Source organism: Oncorhynchus keta, unplaced genomic scaffold (genome assembly GCF_023373465.1).
Source record: "Oncorhynchus keta strain PuntledgeMale-10-30-2019 unplaced genomic scaffold, Oket_V2 Un_scaffold_19589_pilon_pilon, whole genome shotgun sequence".
Lineage (NCBI taxonomy): Eukaryota > Metazoa > Chordata > Actinopteri > Salmoniformes > Salmonidae > Oncorhynchus > Oncorhynchus keta.
The window spans coordinates 136,589-162,755 of record NW_026290849.1 but is presented as its reverse complement, the minus strand read 5'-3'; the positions used below and the strand labels follow the sequence as shown (position 1 = coordinate 162,755).

The window sequence follows — 26,167 nt, the reverse complement described above, 5'->3', positions numbered from 1 at the left end:
TATACCTGTCTGTTATACCTGTCTGCTATACCTGTCTTCTGTACCTGTCTGTCTGTTGTACCTGTCTGTTGTACCTGTCTGTCTGTTGTACCTGTCTGTTGTACCTGTCTGTTGTACCTGTCTGCTGTACCTGTCTGCTGTACCTGTCTGCTGTACCTGTCTGTTATACCTGTCTGTTGTACCTGTCTGTTGTACCTGTCTGTTGCACCTGTCTGTTGCACCTGTCTGTTGTACCTGTCTGTTGTACCTGTCTGCTGTACCTGTCTGTTGTACCTGTCTGTTATACCTGTCTGTTGTACCTGTCTGTTGTACCTGTCTGTTGTACCTGTCTGTTGTACCTGTCTGTCTGTTATACCTGTCTGTCTGTTATACCTGTCTGTCTGTTGTACCTGTCTGTCTGTTGTACCTGTCTGTCTGTTGTACCTGTCTGTCTGTTGTACCTGTCTGTCTGTTATACCTGTCTGTCTGTTATACCTGTCTGTCTGTTATACCTGTCTGTCTGTTGTACCTGTCTGTTATACCTGTCTGTATGTTATACCTGTCTCTGTTGTACCTGTCTGTCTGTTGTAACTGTCTGTCTGTTGTACCTGTCTGTCTGTTGTACCTGTCTGTCTGTTATACCTGTCTGTCTGTTATACCTGTCTGTCTGTTGTACCTGTCTGTCTGTTGTACCTGTCTGTCTGTTGTACCTGTCTGTCTGTTGTACCTGTCTGTCTGTTATACCTGTCTCTGTTGTACCTGTCTGTCTGTTGTACCTGTCTGTCTGTTGTACCTGTCTGTCTGTTGTACCTGTCTGTCTGTCTGTTATACCTGTCTGTCTGTCTGTTATACCTGTCTGTCTGTAATACCTGTCTGTCTGTCTGTAATACCTGTCTGTCTGTCTGTTATACCTGTCTGTCTGTTATGTCTGTCTGTTGTACCTGTCTGTCTGTTGTACCTGTCTGTCTGTTGTACCTGTCTGTCTGTTATACCTGTCTGTCTGTTATGTCTGTCTGTCTGTACCTGTCTGTCTGTTGTACCTGTCTGTCTGTTGTACCTGTCTGTCTGTTGTACCTGTCTGTCTGTCTGTTATACCTGTCTGTCTGTCTGTAATACCTGTCTGTCTGTCTGTTATACCTGTCTGTCTGTTATGTCTGTCTGTTGTACCTGTCTGTCTGTTGTACCTGTCTGTCTGTTATACCTGTCTGTCTGTTATGTCTGTCTGTCTGTACCTGTCTGTCTGTTATACCTGTCTGTTATACCTGTCTGTCTGTTATACCTGTCTGTCTGTCTGTCTGTCTGTCTGTCTGTTATACCTGTCTGTTATACCTGTCTGTCTGTTATACCTGTCTGTCTGTCTGTTATACCTGTCTGTTATACCTGTCTGTTATACCTGTCTGTCTGTCTGTCTGTCTGTTATACCTGTCTGTTATACCTGTCTGTTATACCTGTCTGTCTGTCTAATACCTGTCTGTCTGTCTGTAATACCTGTCTGTCTGTCTGTTATACCTGTCTGTCTGTCTGTTATACCTGTCTCTTATACCTGTCTGTCTGTCTGTTATACCTGTCTGTTATACCTGTCTGTTATTCCTGTCTGGCTGTCTACCTTTGTTAACAAGAAATGTGTGAAATAAGTTTTTATGAATTCAAGTGTATGTAAACTTCCGACTTCAAATGTATACCTGTCTGTCTGTTTCTGCCTTTCTGGCTGGCTGGCTGTTATACCTGTCTCTCTCTCGAGTTGATAATCTGAGGCCTGTCTAACTCTCTCTCCCTGTCTCTCTCCCTAGTGTATAATCGGAGGTCTGTCTCCCTGTCTCTCTCTAGTGTATAATCGGAGGCCTGTCTCCCTGTCTCTCTCTAGTGTATAATCAGAGGCCTGTCTCCCTGCCTCTCTCTAGTGTATAATCGGAGGCCTGTCTCCCTGTCTCTCCCTAGTGTATAATCGGAGGCCTGTCTCCCTGTCTCTCCCTAGTGTATAATCGGAGGCCTGTCTCCCTGTCTCTCTCTAGTGTATAATCGGAGGCCTGTCTCCCTGTCTCTCTCTAGTGTATAATCGGAGGCCTGTCTCCCTGTCTCTCTCTAGTGTATAATCGGAGGCCTGTCTCCCTGTCTCTCTCTAGTGTATAATCGGAGGCCTGTCTCCCTGTCTCTCTCTAGTGTATAATCGGAGGTCTGTCTCCCTGTCTCTCTCTAGTGTATAATCGGAGGCCTGTCTCTCTAGTGTATAATCGGAGGCCTGTCTCCCTGTCTCTCCCTAGTGTATAATCGGAGGCCTGTCTCTCTAGTGTATAATCGGAGGCCTGTCTCCCTGTCTCTCTCTAGTGTATAATCGGAGGCCTGTCTCTCTAGTGTATAATCGGAGGCCTGTCTCCCTGTCTCTCTCTAGTGTATAATCGGAGGCCTGTCTCCCTGTCTCTCTCTAGTGTATAATCGGAGGCCTGTCTCCCTGCCTCTCTCTAGTGTATAATCGGAGGCCTGTCTCCCTGCCTCTCTCTAGTGTATAATCGGAGGCCTGTCTCCCTGTCTCTCCCTAGTGTATAATCGGAGGCCTGTCTCTCCCTAGTGTATAATCGGAGGCCTGTCTCCCTGTCTCTCTCTAGTGTATAATCGGAGGCCTGTCTCCCTGTCTCTCTCTAGTGTATAATCGGAGGCCTGTCTCTCTAGTGTATAATCGGAGGCCTGTCTCCCTGTCTCTCTCTAGTTTATAATCGGAGGCCTGTCTCCCTGTCTCTCTCTAGTGTATAATCGGAGGCCTGTCTCCCTGTCTCTCTCTAGTGTATAATCGGAGGCCTGTCTCCCTGTCTCTCTCTAGTGTATAATCGGAGGCCTGTCTCCCTGTCTCTCTAGTGTATAATCGGAGGCCTGTCTCCCTGTCTCTCTCTAGTGTATAATCGGAGGCCTGTCTCCCTGCCTCTCTCTAGTGTATAATCGGAGGCCTGTCTCCCTGCCTCTCTCTAGTGTATAATCGGAGGCCTGTCTCTCTCTAGTGTATAATCGGAGGCCTGTCTCCCTGTCTCTCTCTAGTGTATAATCGGAGGCCTGTCTCTCTCTAGTGTATAATCGGAGGCCTGTCTCCCTGTCTCTCTCTAGTGTATAATCGGAGGCCTGTCTCTCTAGTGTATAATCGGAGGCCTGTCTCCCTGTCTCTCTCTAGTGTATAATCGGAGGCCTGTCTCCCTGTCTCTCTCTAGTGTATAATCGGAGGCCTGTCTCCCTGCCTCTCTCTAGTGTATAATCGGGGCCTGTCTCTCTAGTGTATAATCGGAGGCCTCTCCTCTAGTGTATAATCGGAGGCCTGTCTCCCTGTCTCTCCCTAGTGTATAATCGGAGGCCTGTCTCTCTGTTTCTCTAGTGTATAATCGGAGGCCTGTCTCCCTGTCTCTCTCTAGTGTATAATCGGAGGCCTGTCTCCCTGTCTCTCTCTAGTGTATAATCGGAGGCCTGTCTCCCTGTCTCTCTCTAGTGTATAATCGGAGGCCTGTCTCCCTGTCTCTCTCTAGTGTATAATCGGAGGTCCTGTCTCCCTGTGTATAATCTCTCCCTCTAGTGTATAATCGGAGGCCTGTCTCCCTGTCTCTCTCTAGTGTATAATCGGAGGCCTGTCTCCTGTCTCTCTCTAGTGTATAATCGGAGGCCTGTCTCCTGTCTCTCTCTAGTGTATAATCTCTCCCTGTCTCTCTAGTGTATAATCGGAGGCCTGTCTCCCTGTCTCTCTCTAGTGTATAATCGGAGGCCTGTCTCCCTGTCTCTAGTGTATAATCGGAGGCCTGTCTCCCTGTCTCTCTCTAGTGTATAATCGGAGGCCTGTCTCCTAGTGTCGGAGGCCTGTCTCTCTAGTGTATAATCGGAGGCCTGTCTCCTCTAGTGTATAATCGGAGGCCTGTCTCCCTGTCTGTCTCTCTAGTGTATAATCGGAGGCCTGTCTCCTCTCTCTAGTGTATAATCGGAGGCCTGTCTCTCTCTAGTGTATAATCAGAGGCCTGTCTCCCTGTCTCTCTCTAGTGTATAATCGGAGGCCTGTCTCCCTGTCTCTCTCTAGTGTATAATCGGAGGCCTGTCTCCCTGTCTCTCTAGTGTATAATCGGAGGCCTGTCTCCTGTCTGTCTCTAGTGTATAATCGGAGGCCTGTCTCTGTCTCTCTCTAGTGTATAATCGGAGGCCTGTCTCCTGTCTCTCTAGTGTATAATCGGAGGCCTGTCTCTCTCTAGTGTATAATCGGAGGCCTGTCTCCCTGTCTCTCTCTAGTGTATAATCGGAGGCCTGTCTCTCTCTAGTGTATAATCGGAGGCCTGTCTCTCTCTAGTGTATAATCGGAGGCCTGTCTCCCTGTCTCTCTCTAGTGTATAATCGGAGGCCTGTCTCCCTGTCTCTCTCTAGTGTATAATCGGAGGCCTGTCTCCCTGTCTCTCTCTAGTGTATAATCGGAGGCCTGTCTCTCTCTAGTGTATAATCGGAGGCCTGTCTCTCTCTAGTGTATAATCGGAGGCCTGTCTCCCTGTCTCTCTCTAGTGTATAATCGGAGGCCTGTCTCTCTCTAGTGTATAATCGAGGCCTGTCTCTCTCTAGTGTATAATCGAGGCCTGTCTCCCTGTCTCTCCCTAGTTGATAATGGAGGCCTGGGGAAGATAGACCTCTCTAACACCCGTTTGAAGCACTGTGCTGTAGACAGTAATGTGGTTTGCTGGTTCTGGGAGGCTGTAGAGAGCTTCACTGAGGAGAGGAGAGGACGACTACTGCAGTTTGTTACCGGTTCTACCAGAGTTCCACTACAGGGATTCAAGGCACTACAGGGTGGGTCGCACGCACACCCCACATCAATATTAACAAAGAACAGCTATAACTAGAACAGTTGATGTTGGTGTTCTAGAACAGTGATAACTAGAATGTGTTTTACATCAGTGATGTTGGTGTTCTAGAACAGTGATAACTAGAATGTGTTCTAGAACGGTGATAACTAGAATGTGTTGTACATCAGTGATGTTGGTGTTCTAGAACAGTGATAACTAGAATGTGTTCTAGAACAGTGATAACGAGAATGTGTTGTACATCAGTGATGTTGGTATTCTAGAACAGTGATAACTAGAATGTGTTCTAGAACAGTGATAACTAGAATGTGTTGTACATCAGTGATATTGGTATTCTAGAACAGTGATAACTAGTATGTGTTCTAGAACAGTGATAACTAGAATGTGTTCTAGAACAGTGATAACTAGAATGTGTTCTAGAACAGTGATAACTAGAATGTGTTCTAGAACAGTGATAACTAGAATGTGTTGTACATCAGTAATGTTGGTGTTCTAGAATAGTGATAACGAGAATGTGTTCTAGAACAGTGATGGTGGTGTTCTAGAACAGTGATAACTAGAATGTGTTCTAGAACGGTGATAACTAGAATGTGTTCTAGAACAGTGATAATTAGAAAGTGTTCTAGAACGTGTTGTACATCAGTGATGTTGGTATTCTAGAACAGTGATAACTAGAATGTGTTGTACATCAGTAATGTTGGTGTTCTAGAATAGTGATAACGAGAATGTGTTCTAGAACAGTGATGGTGGTGTTCTAGAACAGTGATAACTAGAATGTGTTCTAGAACGGTGATAACTAGAATGTGTTCTAGAACAGTGATAATTAGAAAGTGTTCTAGAACGTGTTGTACATCAGTGATGTTGGTATTCTAGAACAGTGATAACTAGAATGTGTTCTAGAACAGTGATAACGAGAATGTGTTGTACATCAGTGATGTTGGTATTCTAGAACAGTGATAACTAGAATGTGTTCTAGAACAGTGATAACTAGAATGTGTTGTACATCAGTGATGTTGGTATTCTAGAACAGTGATAACTAGTATGTGTTCTAGAACAGTGATAACTAGAATGTGTTCTAGAACAGTGATAACTAGAATGTGTTCTAGAACAGTGATAACGAGAATGTGTTGTACATCAGTGATGTTGGTATTCTAGAACAGTGATAACTAGTATGTGTTCTAGAACAGTGATAACTAGAATGTGTTCTAGAACAGTGATAACTAGAATGTGTTCTAGAACAGTGATAACTAGAATGTGTTCTAGAACAGTGATAACTAGAATGTGTTGTACATCAGTAATGTTGGTGTTCTAGAATAGTGATAACGAGAATGTGTTCTAGAACAGTGATGGTGGTGTTCTAGAACAGTGATAACTAGAATGTGTTCTAGAACAGTGATAACTAGAATGTGTTCTAGAACAGTGATAACTAGAATGTGTTGTACATCAGTAATGTTGGTGTTCTAGAACAGTGATAACTAGAATGTGTTGAACATCAGTAATGTTGGTGTTCGAGAACAGTGATAACTAGAATGTGTTCTAGAACAGTGATAACTAGAATGTGTTGTACATCAGTAATGTTGATGTTCTAGAACAGTGATAACTAGAATGTGTTCTAGAACAGTGATAACTATTTAAGTCGCTCTGGTTAAGAGCGTCTGCTAAATGACTTAAATGTAAATGTATAACTAGAATGTGTTCTAGAACAGTGATGGTGGTGTTCTAGAACAGTGATAACTAGAATGTGTTCTAGAACAGTGATAACTAGAATGTGTTCTAGAACAGTGATAACTAGAATGTGTTGTACATCAGTGATGTTGGTGTTCTAGAACAGTGATAACTAGAATGTGTTCTAGAACAGTGATAACTAGAATGTGTTGTACATCAGTAATGTTGATGTTCTAGAACAGTGATAACTAGAATGTGTTCTAGAACAGTGATAACTAGAATGTGTTCTAGAACAGTGATAACTAGAATGTGTTGTACATCAGTGATGTTGGTGTTCTAGAACAGTGATAACTAGAATGTGTTCTAGAACAGTGATAACGAGAATGTGTTGTACATCAGTGATGTTGGTATTCTAGAACAGTGATAACTAGAATGTGTTCTAGAACAGTGATAACTAGAATGTGTTGTACATCAGTGATATTGGTATTCTAGAACAGTGATAACTAGTATGTGTTCTAGAACAGTGATAACTAGAATGTGTTCTAGAACAGTGATAACTAGAATGTGTTCTAGAACAGTGATAACTAGAATGTGTTCTAGAACAGTGATAACTAGAATGTGTTGTACATCAGTAATGTTGGTGTTCTAGAATAGTGATAACGAGAATGTGTTCTAGAACAGTGATGTGTGTTCTAGAACAGTGATAACTAGAATGTGTTCAAGAACGGTGATAACTAGAATGTGTTCTAGAACAGTGATAATTAGAAAGTGTTCTAGAACGTGTTGTACATCAGTGATGTTGGTATTCTAGAACAGTGATAACTAGAATGTGTTGTACATCAGTAATGTTGGTGTTCTAGAATAGTGATAACGAGAATGTGTTCTAGAACAGTGATGGTGGTGTTCTAGAACAGTGATAACTAGAATGTGTTCTAGAACGGTGATAACTAGAATGTGTTCTAGAACAGTGATAATTAGAAAGTGTTCTAGAACGTGTTGTACATCAGTGATGTTGGTATTCTAGAACAGTGATAACTAGAATGTGTTCTAGAACAGTGATAACGAGAACGTGTTGTACATCAGTGATGTTGGTATTCTAGAACAGTGATAACTAGAATGTGTTCTAGAACAGTGATAACTAGAATGTGTTGTACATCAGTGATATTGGTATTCTAGAACAGTGATAACTAGTATGTGTTCTAGAACAGTGATAACTAGAATGTGTTCTAGAACAGTGATAACTAGAATGTGTTCTAGAACAGTGATAACTAGAATGTGTTCTAGAACAGTGATAACTAGAATGTGTTGTACATCAGTAATGTTGGTGTTCTAGAATAGTGATAACGAGAATGTGTTCTAGAACAGTGATGGTGGTGTTCTAGAACAGTGATAACTAGAATGTGTTCTAGAACAGTGATAACTAGAATGTGTTCTAGAACAGTGATAACTAGAATGTGTTGAACATCAGTAATGTTGGTGTTCTAGAATAGTGATAACTAGAATGTGTTCTAGAACAGTGATAACTAGAATGTGTTGTACATCAGTAATGTTGGTGTTCTAGAATAGTGATAACGAGAATGTGTTCTAGAACAGTGATGGTGGTGTTCTAGAACAGTGATAACTAGAATGTGTTCTAGAACAGTGATAACTAGAATGTGTTCTAGAACAGTGATAACTAGAATGTGTTGAACATCAGTAATGTTGGTGTTCTAGAACAGTGATAACTAGAATGTGTTCTAGAACAGTGATAACTAGAATGTGTTGAACATCAGTAATGTTGATGTTCTAGAACAGTGATAACTAGAATGTGTTCTAGAACAGTGATAACTATTTAAGTCGCTCTGGTTAAGAGCGTCTGCTAAATGACTTAAATGTAAATGTATAACTAGAATGTGTTCTAGAACAGTGATGGTGGTGTTCTAGAACAGTGATAACTAGAATGTGTTCTAGAACAGTGATAACTAGAATGTGTTCTAGAACAGTGATAACTAGAATGTGTTCTAGAACAGTGATAACTAGAATGTGTTGTACATCAGTAATGTTGATGTTCTAGAACAGTGATAACTAGAATGTGTTCTAGAACAGTGCTAACTAGAATGTGTTCTAGAACAGTGATAACTAGAATGTGTTGTACATCAGTAATGTTGGTGTTCTAGAACAGTGATAACTAGAATGTGTTGTACATCAGTGATGTTGGTATTCTAGAACAGTGATAACTAGAATGTGTTCTAGAACAGTGATAACGAGAATGTGTTGTACATCAGTGATGTTGGTATTCTAGAACAGTGATAACTAGAATGTGTTCTAGAACAGTGATAACTAGAATGTGTTGTACATCAGTGATATTGGTATTCTAGAACAGTGATAACTAGTATGTGTTCTAGAACAGTGATAACTAGAATGTGTTCTAGAACAGTGATAACTAGAATGTGTTCTAGAACAGTGATAACTAGAATGTGTTGTACATCAGTAATGTTGGTGTTCTAGAACAGTGATAACGAGAATGTGTTCTAGAACAGTGATGGTGGTGTTCTAGAACAGTGATAACTAGAATGTGTTCTAGAACAGTGATAACATCAGTAATGTTGGTGTTCTAGAACAGTGATAACGAGAATGTGTTCTAGAACAGTGATGGTGGTGTTCTAGAACAGTGATAACTAGAATGTGTTCTAGAACAGTGATAACTAGAATGTGTTCTAGAACAGTGATAACTAGAATGTGTTGTACATCAGTGATGTTGGTGTTCTAGAACAGTGATAACTAGAATGTGTTCTAGAACAGTGATAACTAGAATGTGTTGTACATCAGTGATGTTGGTATTCTAGAACAGTGATAACTAGAATGTGTTCTAGAACAGTGATAACTAGAATGTGTTGTACATCAGTGATGTTGGTGTTCTAGAACAGTGATAACTAGAATGTGTTCTAGAACAGTGATAACTAGAATGTGTTGTACATCAGTAATGTTGGTGTTCTAGAACAGTGATAACTAGAATGTGTTGTACATCAGTGATGTTGGTGTTCTAGAACAGTGATAACTAGAATGTGATGTACATCAGTAATGGTGGTGTTCTAGAACAGTGATAACTAGAATGTGTTGTACATCAGTAATGTTGGTGTTCTAGAACAGTGATAACTAGAATGTGTTGTACATCAGTGATGTTGGTGTTCTAGAACAGTGATAACTAGAATGTGTTCTAGAACAGTGATCTTGGTGTTCTAGAACAGTGATAACTAGAATGTGTTGTACATCAGTAATGTTGGTGTTCTAGAACAGTGATAACTAGAATGTGTTCTAGAACAGTGATAACTAGAATGTGTTCTAGAACAGTGATAACTAGAATGTGTTGTACATCAGTGATGTTGGTGTTCTAGAACAGTGATAACTAGAATGTGTGTGTGTAAGGTTCTACAGGTTCAGCAGGCCCAAGGCTGTTCACCATCCATCTGATAGAGGCCAACACAGACAACCTACCCAAGGCACACACATGGTAAGAACACACACACTTTCAAAGAGCCATGCCTTTAACTCCGGGGTGTCAAACACACACTGCCCACGGCTTCTCCAGCATTAGATACATGGTCTATACATACTGAGACAGCATCAGATACATGGTCTATACATACTGAGACAGCATTAGATACATGGTCTATACATACTGAGACAGCATCAGATACATGGTCTATACATACTGAGACAGCATCAGATACATGGTCTATACATACTGAGACAGCATTAGATACATGGTCTATACATACTGAGACAGCATCAGATACATGGTCTATACATACTGAGACAGCATTAGATACATGGTCTATACATACTGAGACAGCATTAGATACATGGTCTATACATACTGAGACAGCATCAGATACATGGTCTATACATACTGAGACAGCATCAGATACATGGTCTATACATACTGAGACAGCATCAGATACATGGTCTATACATACTGAGACAGCATCAGATACATGGTCTATACATACTGAGACAGCATTAGATACATGGTCTATACATACTGAGACAGCATCAGATACATGGTCTATACAGATACATGGTCTACTGAGACAGCATCAGATACATGGTCTATACATACTGAGACAGCATCAGATACATGGTCTATACATACTGAGACAGCATCAGATACATGGTCTATACATACTGAGACAGCATCAGATACATGGTCTATACATACTGAGACAGCATCAGATACATGGTCTATACATACTGAGACAGCATCAGATACATGGTCTATACATACTGAGACAGCATCAGATACATGGTCTATACATACTGAGACAGCATCAGATACATGGTCTATACATACTGAGACAGCATCAGATACATGGTCTATACATACTGAGACAGCATCAGATACATGGTCTATACATACTGAGACAGCATCAGATACATGGTCTATACATACTGAGACAGCATCAGATACATGGTCTATACATACTGAGACAGCATCAGATACATGGTCTATACATACTGAGACAGCATCAGATACATGGTCTATACATACTGAGACAGCATCAGATACATGGTCTATACATACTGAGACAGCATCAGATACATGGTCTATACATACTGAGACAGCATCAGATACATGGTCTATACATACTGAGACAGCATACAGATACATGGTCTATACATACTGAGACAGCATCAGATACATGGTCTATACATACTGAGACAGCATCAGATACATGGTCTATACATACTGAGACAGATACATCAGTTTACATGGTCTATACATACTGAGACAGCATCAGATACATGGTCTATACATACATACTGAGACAGCATCAGATACATGGTCTATACATACTGAGACAGCATCAGATACATGGTCTACACATACTGAGACAGCATCAGATACATGGTCTATACATACTGAGACAGCATCAGATACATGGTCTATACATACTGAGACAGCATCAGATACATGGTCTATACATACTGAGACAGCATCAGATACATGGTCTATACATACTGAGACAGCATCAGATACATGGTCTATACATACTGAGACAGCATCAGATACATGGTCTACACATACTGAGACAGCATCAGATACATGGTCTATACATACTGAGACAGCATCAGATACATGGTCTATACATACTGAGACAGCATCAGATACATGGTCTATACATACTGAGACAGCATCAGATACATGGTCTATACATACTGAGACAGCATCAGATACATGGTCTATACATACTGAGACAGCATCAGATACATGGTCTATACATACTGAGACAGCATTAGATACATGGTCTATACATACTGAGACAGCATCAGATACATGGTCTATACATACTGAGACAGCATATGGTCTATACATACTGAGACAGCATCAGATACATGGTCTATACATACTGAGACAGCATCAGATACATGGTCTATACATACTGAGACAGCATCTATACATACTGAGACAGCATCAGATACATGGTCTATACATACTGAGACAGCATCAGATACATGGTCTATACATACTGAGACAGCATCTAGATACATGGTCTATACATACTGAGACAGCATCAGATACATGGTCTATACATACTGAGACAGCATCAGATACATGGTCTATACATACTGAGACAGCATCAGATACATGGTCTATACATACTGAGACAGCATCAGATACATGGTCTATACATACTGAGACAGCATCAGATACATGGTCTATACATACTGAGACAGCATCAGATACATGGTCTATACATACTGAGACAGCATCAGATACATGGTCTATACATACTGAGACAGCATCAGATACATGGTCTATACATACTGAGACAGCATCAGATACATGGTCTATACATACTGAGACAGCATCAGATACATGGTCTATACATACTGAGACAGCATCAGATACATGGTCTATACATACTGAGACAGCATCAGATACATGGTCTATACATACTGAGACAGCATCAGATACATGGTCTATACATACTGAGACAGCATCAGATACATGGTCTATACATACTGAGACAGCATCAGATACATGGTCTATACATACTGAGACAGCATTAGATACATGGTCTATACATACTGAGACAGCATCAGATACATGGTCTATACATACTGAGACAGCATCAGATACATGGTCTATACATACTGAGACAGCATTAGATACATGGTCTATACATACTGAGACAGCATCAGATACATGGTCTATACATACTGAGACAGCATCAGATACATGGTCTATACATACTGAGACAGCATCAGATACATGGTCTATACATACTGAGACAGCATCAGATACATGGTCTATACATACTGAGACAGCATCAGATACATGGTCTATACATACTGAGACAGCATCAGATACATGGTCTACATACTGAGACAGCATCAGATACATGGTCTATACATACTGAGACAGCATCAGATACATGGTCTATACATACTGAGACAGCATCAGATACATGGTCTATACATACTGAGACAGCATCAGATACATGGTATAACCTGACTAAGGACATCCATGGTCTATACATACTGAGACACATAACAGGTCTATACCTGACAGCATCAGATATGGTCTATACATACTGAGACAGCATTAGATACATGGTCTATGACATACTGAGACAGCATCAGATACATGGTCTACACATATAACCATCAGATACATGGTCTATACATACTGAGACAGCATCAGATACATGGTCTATACCTGAGACAGCATCAGATACATGGTCTATACATACTGAGACAGCATCAGATACATGGTCTAACCTGAGACAGCATCAGATACATGGTCTATACATACTGAGACAGCATCAGATACATGGTCTATAACTGAGACAGCATCAGATACATGGTCTATAAATACTGAGACAGCATCAGATACATGGTCTAACCTGACTGAGACAGCATTAGATACATGGTCTATACATACTGAGACAGCATCAGATACATGGTCTATACATACTGAGACAGCATTAGACATGGTCTACACATAGAGCCACTCAGATACATGGTCTAACATACTGAGACAGCATCAGATACATGGTCTATACATACTGAGACAGCATCAGATACATGGTCTATACATACTGACAGCATTAGATACATGGACTCCATACTGAGACAGCATTAGATACATGGTCTATACATACTGAGACAGCATCAGATACATGGTCTATAAATACTGAGACACTAGATACATGGTCTATAACCTGACTATGGGACTGGTCTATACATCACTAACAGGTCTATACATACTGAGACAGCATGATACATGGACATACTGAGACAGCATTAGATACATGGTCTATACATATAACAGCATGACTACATGGTCTACATACTGAGACAGCATCAGATACATGGTCTATAACCTGAGACAGCATAGATACATGGACTATACATACTGAGACAGCATCAGATACATGGTCTATAATACTGAGACAGCATCAGATACATGGTCTATACATACTGAGACAGCATCATACATGGTCTGACATACTGGGACAGCATCAGATACATGGTCTATACATACTGAGACAGCATTAGAACATGGTCTATACATACTGAGACTAGCGTCACTATACAGGTATAACCTGACTATGGGACTATACCGCTGAGACAGCACAGATACATGGTCTATACATACTGAGGGAGCATCAGATACATGGTCTATACACTGAGACAGCATCAGATACATGGTCTATACATACTGGGACTACATGGTCTATACGCCACTAGATACAGGTCTAACCTGACTATGGGACTGTTTCACTGTCCAGACAGCATCAGATACATGGTCTATAACCTGACAGCATAGATACATGGATACATACTGAGACAGCATCAGATACATGGTATACATACTGAGACTATGGGACTCATACTGAGACAGCATACATGGTCTATACATACTGAGACTATGGGATACATGGTCTATACACAGAGTATAGCATGACTACATGGTCTATACATACTGAGACAGCCACTATACAGGTATAACCTGAGACAGGGACTCCGATACATAGCGCCACTGAGACAGCATATATACATGGTCTATACATACTGAGACAGCATCAGATACATGGTATAACCTGACTGAGACTCATCAGATACATGGTCTATACATACTGAGACAGCATTAGATATACTGACAGCATCAGATACATGGTCTACTACTGAGACAGCATCAGATACATGGTCTACACATATAACCTAATATATGCCATTTAGGACTCTTTTATCCAAATACTGAGACAGCATTAGATACATGGTCTATACATACTGAGACAGCATCAGATACATGGTCTACACTATAATAATAATAATGACTATGGGACTTAGCCGCTAGCGCCAAATACTGAGACAGCATAGATACATGGTCTATACATACTGAGACAGCATCAGATACATGGTCTATACATACTGAGACAGAGAGGTGCTGTTTCACTGTCCAGACAGCATCAGATACATGGTATAACATACTGAGACAGCATCAGGACATGGTCTATACATACTGAGACAGCATCAGATACATGGTCTACAGGTATAACCTGACAGCATAGATACATGGTCTATACATACTGAGACAGCACTAGACAGGTATAACCTGACTATGACACTCCGCTAGCGCCCTGAGACAGCATCAGTATATCCTGACTACTGAGACAGCATCAGATACATGGCCACTAGACAGCATACACATGGTCTATACATACTGAGACAGCATCAGATACATGGACACATACTGAGACAGCATTAGATACATGGTCTATACCTGACTATGGGACTCACTGAGACAGCATCAGATACATGGTCTATACATACTGAGACAGCATGATACATGGACTCATACTGAGACAGCATCAGATACATGGTCTAACCTGACAGCATGATACATGGTCTACATACTGAGACAGCATCAGATACATGGTCTATAACCTGAGACCATGATACATGACATACTGAGACAGCCACTAACATGGTCTATACATACTGAGACAGCATCAGATGGGTCTATACATACTGAGACAGCATCAGATACATGGTCTATACATACTGAGACAGCATCAGATACATGGTCTATACATATAGACCATCAGATACATGGTCTATACATACTGAGACAGCATCAGATACATGGTCTATACATACTGAACAGCTGACTACATGGTCTACATACTGAGACAGCATCAGATACATGGTCTATACATACTGAGACCTGATACATGGTCTATACATACTGAGACAGCATCAGATACATGGTCTATAACCTGACTACATGGGACTCATACATGCTAGACAGCACATAGATACATGGTCTATACATACTGAGACAGGACAGTCACTAACATGGTCTATACATACTGAGACAGCATTAGATACATGGACTATACATACTGAGACAGCACTATACATGGTATAATCTGAGACAGCATCAGATACATGGTCTATACATACTGAGACAGCATCAGATACATGGTCTATACCTGAGACAGCATCAGATACATGGTCTATACGCCAGCATCAGATACATGGTCTATACATACTGAGACAGCATCAGATACATGGTCTATACATACTGAGACAGCCACTAGATACATGGTATAACCTGAGACAGCATGGGATACATGGTCTATACACCACTGAGACAGCATCAGATACATGACTATACTACTGAGACAGCATCAGATACATGGTCTATACATACTGAGACAGCATCAGGACATGGTCTATACATAGACAGCATCAGATACATGGTCTAACATACTGAGACAGCATTAGATACATGGTCTATACATACTGAGACAGCCACTCAACAGGTATAATCTGACTATGGGACTCCGCTAGCGCCACTAACAGACAGCATCAGATACATGGTCTATGGGACATACTGAGACAGCATTAGATACATGGTATAACCTGACTATGTGACTCCGACAGCGTCAGAACAGGTATAACATACTGACTATGGGACTGGTCTATACATACTAGCACCATTAACAGGTATAACCTGAGACAGCATCAGGGTCTCACATACTGAGCAATTATACATGGTATAACCTGACTATGGGACTCCGCTGAGACAGCATCAGATACATGGTATATACATACTGAGACAGCATCAGGGTCTATACATACTGAGACAGCATCAGATACGGTCCACATACTGAGACAGCATATAATCTGACTACTGGGACAGCATCAGATACATGGTCTATACATACTGAGACAGCATCAGACTACATGGTCTACTACTGAGACAGCATCAGATACATGGTCTATACATACTGACAGCATCAGATACATGACTCCGCTAGACAGCATCAGATACAGGTCAACATACTGAGACAGCATGGGACTCCATACTGAGCGCCACTAACATGGTATAACCTGACTGAGACACATCAGATACATGGTCTACTACATACTGAGACAGCATAACCTGACATGGTCTATACATACTAGACGCCACTAGACAGGTATAACCTGACCATGGGACTATACATACTGAGACAGCATCTATACATGGTCTAACCTGACCATGGGACTCCATACTAGCGCCACAGATACATGGTATAACCTGACTATGGGATACACCATCAGATCCGCTAGACAGCATCAGATACATGGTATAACATACTGAGACTATGGGACTCCGCTAGCTCCAGCATCAGATACAGGTATAATACCTGAGACAGCATCAGATACATGGTCTATACATACTGAGACAGCATATAACATGACTATGGGACAGCATCTAGACATGCACTAGCATCAGATACATGGTATATACATACTGAGACAGCATTAGATACATGGTCTATACATACTGAGACAGCATTAGATACATGGTATATACATGACTGAGACACATCAGATACATCACTATACATATGAGACAGCATGATACATGGGACATACTGAGACAGCATCAGATACATGTCACTAGCATCAGATACATGGTACATACCTGAGACAGCATTAGACTACATGGTCTAGCATACCACTAACAGGTATAATCTGACTATCAGATACATGGTCTATACATAGCGCCAGATACATGGTCAGGTATAACCTGACTAGGGACTCCGCATTAGATACAGGTATATACCTGAGACTATGGGACTCCGCTAGCGCCACTAACAGGTATAACCTGACTACTGGGACAGCTAGTCCCACTAACAGGTATAACCTGACTAGTGGGACTCCGCTAGTCGCCACTCAGGTTATAACCTGACTATGGGACTCCGCTAGCGCCACTAACAGGTATATACCTGTTAGGGACTAGCGCTAGTCCCTAACAGGTTAATCTGACTAGTGGGACTCCGCTAGCGTCCACATAACAGGTTATACCTGTTAGGGCGCTAGCGGCCCACTAACAGGTATAACCTGACTATGTGACTCCGCTAGCGTCCCATAACAGGTTATACCTGACTAGTGGGACTCCGCGAGTCCCATTAGTCAGGTTATACCTGTTAGTGGGACTCCGCTAGTCCCATTAGTCAGGTTAACCTGACTGGGACTCCGCTAGCGCCACATAGTCAGGTTATACCTGTTGGTGGCGCCACTAGCGGAGTATAATCAGGTTATACCTGTTAGTGGCGACTCCCATAGTCAGGTTATACGTTAGTGGCCACTCCCAACAGGTTATACTGTTAGTGGGACTCCGCGGAGTCCCACTAGTCAGGTATACCTGTTAGTGGCGCTAGCGAGTCCCATAGTCGCCACTAACAGGTATAACCTGACTATGGGACTCCCATAGCTAGCGCCCATAGTCAGGTTATACCTGTTAGTGGCGACTCCGGAGTCCCACTAGTCAGGTTATACCTGTTAGTGGGACTCCGCGGAGCGCCACTAACAGGTTATACCTGTTAGTGGGACTCCGCTAGTCCCATAACAGGTTATACCTGTTACTGGGGCTAGGAGTCCCATAGTCAGGTTATACCTGTTAGTGGCGCTATAACCCATTGTCAGGTTATGTAGACGGATACATCTGAGATTTTCACTCCTGAACGTATTTAGACTGTGACCAAAGGGGTTGAATAGTTATTGACTCAAGACATCTCAGCTTTTAATTTTTTATTGATTTGTACACATTTCTAAAAACATAATTCCACTTTGACATTATGGGGTATTTGTGTGTCACTGGCCTAAACAACATCTAAAATGGATCCATTTTAAATTCAGGCTGTAACAGAAAATGTGGAAAAAGTCGAGGGGTGTGAATACATTCTGAAGGCACTGAACATCACTGTCTGGATATTAATCTCTCTCTCTCTCTCCCTTCCTCCCACTCTCCCTCCCTCCCTTCCTCCCTCCCTCTCTCTCTCCCTTCCTCTCTCTCTCTCCCTTCCTCCCTCCCTCTCTCTCTCCCTTCCTCCCTCCCTCCTCCCTCCCTCTCTCCCTTCCTCCCTCCCTCCCTCTCTCCCTTCCTCCCTTCCTCCCTCTCTCTCTCTCCCTTCCTCCCTCCCTCCCTCCCTCCCTTCCTCCCTCTCTCTCTCTCTCTCCCTTCCTCTCTCTCTCTCCCTTCCTCCCTCTCTCTCTCCCTTCCTCCCTCTCTCTCTCTCCCTTCCTCCCTCCCTCTCTCCCTCCCTTCCTCCCTCCCTCTCTCCCTTCCTCCCTTCCTCCCTCTCTCTCTCTCCCTTCCTCCCTCCCTCCCTCTCGATCTCACTCTCTCCATCTCCTCCTTTAGTTTTAACAGAATAGATATCCCTCCCTACGAGTCGTACGAGAAACTTTATGAGAAACTGCTGACGGCCGTGGAGGAAACTTGCGGCTTCGCTGTGGAGTGAAACACACACACACACACGTCACCCTGCAATAACCCCCCGCCCCTACAGAACTACTATTGACCAATCACAGGACAATACCACTAGCCCCTCCCATCCCGACCAGACTGATCTCCAGGGGAACTGTCATCATGGGTCACGGCCGGGTTGGTTACCATGGTTGCATGATCCGGGGATATCATCGGTTCCTGTATTTTAGAGGTTTTTCAGATTTTGAAGAAACATTTTTATCCTTCAGTTTTATCGAGCTATGATGTCACTCTTCAGAACAACCAATGACTTTGATTCTGTCTCCAATCACACGCAGTCTCTGTACAGAATAAGCCAATCAGAGACGATCTGAGCTGAAATCCTCCAATCAGAAAGCAGATTGATTAATGTTCATGCTTCATGTTTAACCACTGTTGTGTGTGTGTGTGTGTGTGTGTGTGTGTGTGTGTGTGTGTGTGTGTGTGTGTGTGTGTGTGTGTGTGTGTGTGTGTGTGTGTGTGTGTGTGTGTGTGTGTGTGTGTGTGTGTGTGTGTGTGTGTGTGGTGCATAGCACCTGGTCCTCTGTATAATGGTATTAAGCCTGTATGTCTCTCTGATTATTATTTTATTTATTTACTGTGATGATGATGATACTGACCTGCTGCTACTCTACAGAGATCCCTAACCCCCTAACCCCTCCTCTCATCCCTCTCTCCTCTCATCCCTCTCTCCTCTCATCCCTATCTCCTCTCATCCCTCTCTCTCCTCTCATCCCTCTCCTCTCATCTCCTCTCATCCCTCCTCCTCTCATCCCTCCTCCTCCCTCTCCCTCATCCCTCTCATCTCTCTCTCATCCCTCTCTCCTCTCATCCCTCTCTCCTCTCATCCCTCCTCTCCTCTCATCCCTATCTCCTCTCATCCCTCTCTCCTCTCATCCCTCTCCTCTCATCCCTCTCATCCCTCTCCTCCCCCCCCTCCTCTCATCCCTCCTCTCCTCTCATCCCTCCCTCCCTCCTCTCATCCCTCTCTCCTCTCATCCCTCTCTCCTCTCATCTCATCCCTCATCCCTCTCTCCTCTCATCCCTCTCTCCTCTCATCCCTCCTCTCCTCTCATCCCTCTCTCCTCTCATCCCTCCTCTCCTCTCATCCCTCTCTCCTCTCATCCCTCCTCTCATCCCTCCTTCTTTTGTCTTCCTCTCTCCTCATCCCCCTCCTCTCATCTTTCCTTCTCTCCTCTCATCACTCCCTCCCTCCCTCCCTCTCTCCTCCTCTCACCCCTCCTTCTCTCCTCCCTCTCTCCCTCTCCTCCACTCACAGCCATTAACCCTCTCTCCTCCTCTCATCCCTCCTCCACTCCTCTTCAGACCCCTTATTAACCCTAGGTTAACCCTCTCTCCTTCTCTCCTCTCATCCTCCCTCATCCTTGTTAGGGTTCATCTGGGTCTGACAAACAGACTGGCTGTGAGCTCCACAATAATCTAACCTGCCTCACTCCCCAGCCTGTCTCATCCCCACACCTGTCTGAAATATGCAATAAACCCCCAAACTTCACCGCTCTCTCCATCTCTGTGTCCCTCCCCTACCTCCATCCCCCTTTCTCTCCACCTGTGTCCCTCCCTACCTCCATCCCTCTCTCTCTCCATCAGTCTCCCTCCCTACCTCCATCTCTCTCTCTCTCTCCATACTTCACATCTCTACATCTGTGTCCCTCCCCCTCCCTCCCTCCCTCTCATCATCTCCCTCCCCCTCTCCTGAACAGACAGACATAAGGTTGGGGATTGGTTACTATGGTTACTTTTCTGTTTATTTTTCTCCCTGAATGAGTGAATCCCAACCGTCGTTAAACCTCCATAGAAACAAATGAGATCAAACTAAATGTTGAAGGTCAAATATGATGAAGACTGGACGTTGGTGGAACATAACAGATGACTGCACTCGCATGATGAGTGACCTCTGACCTGAGACCTGATGCCTTGAGGCTTTAGCTCAGTGGGCTACAGGACCGCGGCTCCCAGTACTGCAGTATGAGTGATCTCTGACCTGAGACCTGATGCCTTTAGCTCAGTGGGCTACAGGACCGCGGCTCCCAGTACTGCAGTATGAGTGATCTCTGACCTGATGCCTTTAGCTCAGTGGGCTACAGGACCACGGCTCCCAGTACTGCAGTATGAGTGATCTCTGACCTGATGCCTTTAGCTCAGTGGGCTACAGGACCACGGCTCCCAGTACTGCAGTATGAGTGATCTCTGACCTGATGCCTTTAGCTCAGTGGGCTACAGGACCGCGGCTCCCAGTACTGCAGTATGAGTGATCTCTGACCTGAGACCTGATGCCTTTAGCTCAGTGGGCTACAGGACCACAGTACTGCTCCCAGTACTGCAGTATGAGTGATCTCTGACCTGAGACCTGATGCCTTTAGCTCAGTGGGCTACAGGACCACGCTCCCAGTACTGCAGTATGAGTGATCTCTGACCTGAGACCTGATGCCTTTAGCTCTGATGCCTTTAGCTCAGTGGGCCTTTAGCTCAGGACCACGGCTCCCAGTACTGCAGTATGAGTGATCTCTGACCTGAGACCTGATGCCTTTAGCTCAGTGGGCTACAGGACCACGACCACAGCTCCCAGTACTGCAGTATGAGTGATCTCTGACCTGACCTGCCTTTAGCTCAGTGGGCTACAGGACCGGCTCCCAGTACTGCAGTATGATGATCTCTGACCTGAGACCTGATGCCTTTAGCTCAGTGGGCTACAGGACCACGGCTCCCAGTACTGCAGTATGAGTGATCTCTGACCTGAGACCTGATGCCTTTAGCTCAGTGGGCTACAGGACCGCGGCTCCCAGTACTGCAGTATGAGTGATCTCTGACCTGAGACCTGATGCCTTTAGCTCAGTGGGCTACAGGACCACGGCTCCCAGTACTGCAGTATGAGTGATCTCTGACCTGATGCCTTTAGCTCAGTGGGCTACAGGACCGCGGCTCCCAGTACTGCAGTATGAGTGATCTCTGACCTGAGACCTGATGCCTTTAGCTCAGTGGGCTACAGGACCGCGGCTCCCAGTACTGCAGTATGAGTGATCTCTGACCTGAGACCTGATGCCTTTAGCTCAGTGGGCTACAGGACCACGGCTCCCAGTACTGCAGTATGAGTGATCTCTGACCTGAGACCTGATGCCTTTAGCTCAGTGGGCTACAGGACCACAGCTCCCAGTACTGCAGTATGAGTGATCTCTGACCTGAGACCTGATGCCTTTAGCTCAGTGGGCTACAGGACCACAGCTCCCAGTACTGCAGTATGAGTGATCTCTGACCTGAGACCTGATGCCTTTAGCTCAGTGGGCTACAGGACCACGGCTCCCAGTACTGCAGTATGAGTGATCTCTGACCTGAGACCTGATGCCTTTAGCTCAGTGGGCTACAGGACCACAGCTCCCAGTACTGCAGTATGAGTGATCTCTGACCTGAGACCTGATGCCTTTAGCTCAGTGGGCTACAGGACCACGGCTCCCAGTACTGCAGTATGAGTGATCTCTGACCTGAGACCTGATGCCTTTAGCTCAGTGGGCTACAGGACCACAGCTCCCAGTACTGCAGTATGAGTGATCTCTGACCTGAGACCTGATGCCTTTAGCTCAGTGGGCTACAGGACCACGGCTCCCAGTACTGCAGTATGAGTGATCTCTGACCTGAGACCTGATGCCTTTAGCTCAGTGGGCTACAGGACCACAGCTCCCAGTACTGCAGTATGAGTGATCTCTGACCTGAGACCTGATGCCTTTAGCTCAGTGGGCTACAGGACCACAGCTCCCAGTACTGCAGTATGAGTGATCTCTGACCTGAGACCTGATGCCTTTAGCTCAGTGGGCTACAGGACCACAGCTCCCAGTACTGCAGTATGAGTGATCTCTGACCTGAGACCTGATGCCTTTAGCTCAGTGGGCTACAGGACCACAGCTCCCAGTACTGCAGTATGAGTGATCTCTGACCTGAGACCTGATGCCTTTAGCTCAGTGGGCTACAGGACCACGGCTCCCAGTACTGCAGTATGAGTGATCTCTGACCTGAGACCTGATGCCTTTAGCTCAGTGGGCTACAGGACCACAGCTCCCAGTACTGCAGTATGAGTGATCTCTGACCTGAGACCTGATGCCTTTAGCTCAGTGGGCTACAGGACCACGGCTCCCAGTACTGCAGTATGAGTGATCTCTGACCTGAGACCTGATGCCTTTAGCTCAGTGGGCTACAGGACCACAGCTCCCAGTACTGCAGTATGAGTGATCTCTGACCTGAGACCTGATGCCTTTAGCTCAGTGGGCTACAGGACCACAGCTCCCAGTACTGCAGTATGAGTGATCTCTGACCTGAGACCTGATGCCTTTAGCTCAGTGGGCTACAGGACCACAGCTCCCAGTACTGCAGTATGAGTGATCTCTGACCTGAGACCTGATGCCTTTAGCTCAGTGGGCTACAGGACCACAGCTCCCAGTACTGCAGTATGAGTGATCTCTGACCTGAGACCTGATGCCTTTAGCTCAGTGGGCTACAGGACCACAGCTCCCAGTACTGCAGTATGAGTGATCTCTGACCTGAGACCTGATGCCTTTAGCTCAGTGGGCTACAGGACCACGGCTCCCAGTACTGCAGTATGAGTGATCTCTGACCTGAGACCTGATGCCTTTAGCTCAGTGGGCTACAGGACCACGGCTCCCAGTACTGCAGTATGAGTGATCTCTGACCTGAGACCTGATGCCTTTAGCTCAGTGGGCTACAGGACCACAGCTCCCAGTACTGCAGTATGAGTGATCTCTGACCTGAGACCTGATGCCTTTAGCTCAGTGGGCTACAGGACCACAGCTCCCAGTACTGCAGTATGAGTGATCTCTGACCTGAGACCTGATGCCTTTAGCTCAGTGGGCTACAGGACCACAGCTCCCAGTACTGCAGTATGAGTGATCTCTGACCTGAGACCTGATGCCTTTAGCTCAGTGGGCTACAGGACCACAGCTCCCAGTACTGCAGTATGAGTGATCTCTGACCTGAGACCTGATGCCTTTAGCTCAGTGGGCTACAGGACCACAGCTCCCAGTACTGCAGTATGAGTGATCTCTGACCTGAGACCTGATGCCTTTAGCTCAGTGGGCTACAGGACCACAGCTCCCAGTACTGCAGTATGAGTGATCTCTGACCTGAGACCTGATGCCTTTAGCTCAGTGGGCTACAGGACCACAGCTCCCAGTACTGCAGTATGAGTGATCTCTGACCTGAGACCTGATGCCTTTAGCTCAGTGGGCTACAGGACCACAGCTCCCAGTACTGCAGTATGAGTGATCTCTGACCTGAGACCTGATGCCTTTAGCTCAGTGGGCTACAGGACCACAGCTCCCAGTACTGCAGTATGAGTGATCTCTGACCTGAGACCTGATGCCTTTAGCTCAGTGGGCTACAGGACCACAGCTCCCAGTACTGCAGTATGAGTGATCTCTGACCTGAGACCTGATGCCTTTAGCTCAGTGGGCTACAGGACCACAGCTCCCAGTACTGCAGTATGAGTGATCTCTGACCTGAGACCTGATGCCTTTAGCTCAGTGGGCTACAGGACCACAGCTCCCAGTACTGCAGTATGAGTGATCTCTGACCTGAGACCTGATGCCTTTAGCTCAGTGGGCTACAGGACCACAGCTCCCAGTACTGCAGTATGAGTGATCTCTGACCTGAGACCTGATGCCTTTAGCTCAGTGGGCTACAGGACCACAGCTCCCAGTACTGCAGTATGAGTGATCTCTGACCTGAGACCTGCCTTTAGCTCAGTGGGCTACAGGACCACAGCTCCCAGTACTGCAGTATGAGTGATCTCTGACCTGAGACCTGATGCCTTTAGCTCAGTGGGCTACAGGACCACAGCTCCCAGTACTGCAGTATGAGTGATCTCTGACCTGAGACCTGATGCCTTTAGCTCAGTGGGCTACAGGACCACAGCTCCCAGTACTGCAGTATGAGTGATCTCTGACCTGAGACCTGCCTTTAGCTCAGTGGGCTACAGGACCACAGCTCCCAGTACTGCAGTATGAGTGATCTCTGACCTGAGACCTGCCTTTAGCTCAGTGGGCTACAGGACCACAGCTCCCAGTACTGCAGTATGAGTGATCTCTGACCTGAGACCTGATGCCTTTAGCTCAGTGGGCTACAGGACCACAGCTCCCAGTACTGCAGTATGAGTGATCTCTGACCTGAGACCTGATGCCTTTAGCTCAGTGGGCTACAGGACCACAGCTCCCAGTACTGCAGTATGAGTGATCTCTGACCTGAGACCTGATGCCTTTAGCTCAGTGGGCTACAGGACCACAGCTCCCAGTACTGCAGTATGAGTGATCTCTGACCTGATGCCTTTAGCTCAGTGGGCTACAGGACCACAGCTCCCAGTACTGCAGTATGAGTGATCTCTGACCTGAGACCTGATGCCTTTAGCTCAGTGGGCTACAGGACCACAGCTCCCAGTACTGCAGTATGAGTGATCTCTGACCTGAGACCTGATGCCTTTAGCTCAGTGGGCTACAGGACCACAGCTCCCAGTACTGCAGTATGAGTGATCTCTGACCTGAGACCTGATGCCTTTAGCTCAGTGGGCTACAGGACCACAGCTCCCAGTACTGCAGTATGAGTGATCTCTGACCTGAGACCTGATGCCTTTAGCTCAGTGGGCTACAGGACCACAGCTCCCAGTACTGCAGTATGAGTGTGTTGGTAACAGTAGAGAGGTTGTTCGATGTGGAAAGATGGAAGCAGAGTATTGTAACTTCCTGGCTACTAAACATTAATGACAAAATACTGTGTAAATAAGATTCTATTAAAGAAACTAAATTGAAAATAAAGTTGAGTTCCAACTTGTCTTTATTCTGGAGAAGAACTGGTGCAAATCATAATGGAGGGTTCATGAGAAAAGCCTTGACATACACTACACATA

The 26,167-nt window shown here is 44.7% G+C and overlaps 1 protein-coding gene and 1 long non-coding RNA gene across 51 annotated transcripts in view; one reads left to right on the top strand and one right to left on the bottom strand.

The window, feature by feature from the left end:
• Nucleotides 1-19,969, top strand: part of LOC127927951 (E3 ubiquitin-protein ligase SMURF1-like) — a gene marked incomplete at its 5' end in the record, with an annotated part of 69,988 nt that extends 50,019 nt beyond the window's left edge. The window contains 4 exon segments of the mRNA XM_052514713.1: nt 1,770-1,782; nt 4,597-4,773; nt 9,867-9,942; nt 19,141-19,969. Coding sequence (XP_052370673.1) covers nt 1,770-1,782; nt 4,597-4,773; nt 9,867-9,942; nt 19,141-19,240 — 366 coding nt within the window.
• Nucleotides 19,970-21,120: 1,151 nt separating this feature from the next.
• LOC127927952 (uncharacterized) lies at nt 21,121-25,881 on the bottom strand. Of its 50 annotated transcripts, none has more exons than XR_008129649.1 (13): nt 25,734-25,881; nt 25,516-25,651; nt 25,366-25,433; nt 25,072-25,221; nt 23,875-24,999; nt 23,425-23,649; nt 23,200-23,349; nt 22,825-22,974; nt 22,525-22,749; nt 22,218-22,374; nt 22,007-22,149; nt 21,391-21,533; nt 21,121-21,254 (listed from the first exon to the last, which is right to left on the bottom strand). It is a non-coding gene; the product is annotated as an uncharacterized LOC127927952 (long non-coding RNA). The 50 variants fall into 50 exon arrangements; XR_008129637.1 differs by having other exon boundaries at nt 22,525-22,674; nt 22,750-22,899; XR_008129646.1 differs by having other exon boundaries at nt 22,525-22,674; nt 22,750-22,892.
• Nucleotides 25,882-26,167: the final 286 nt, after the last annotated feature.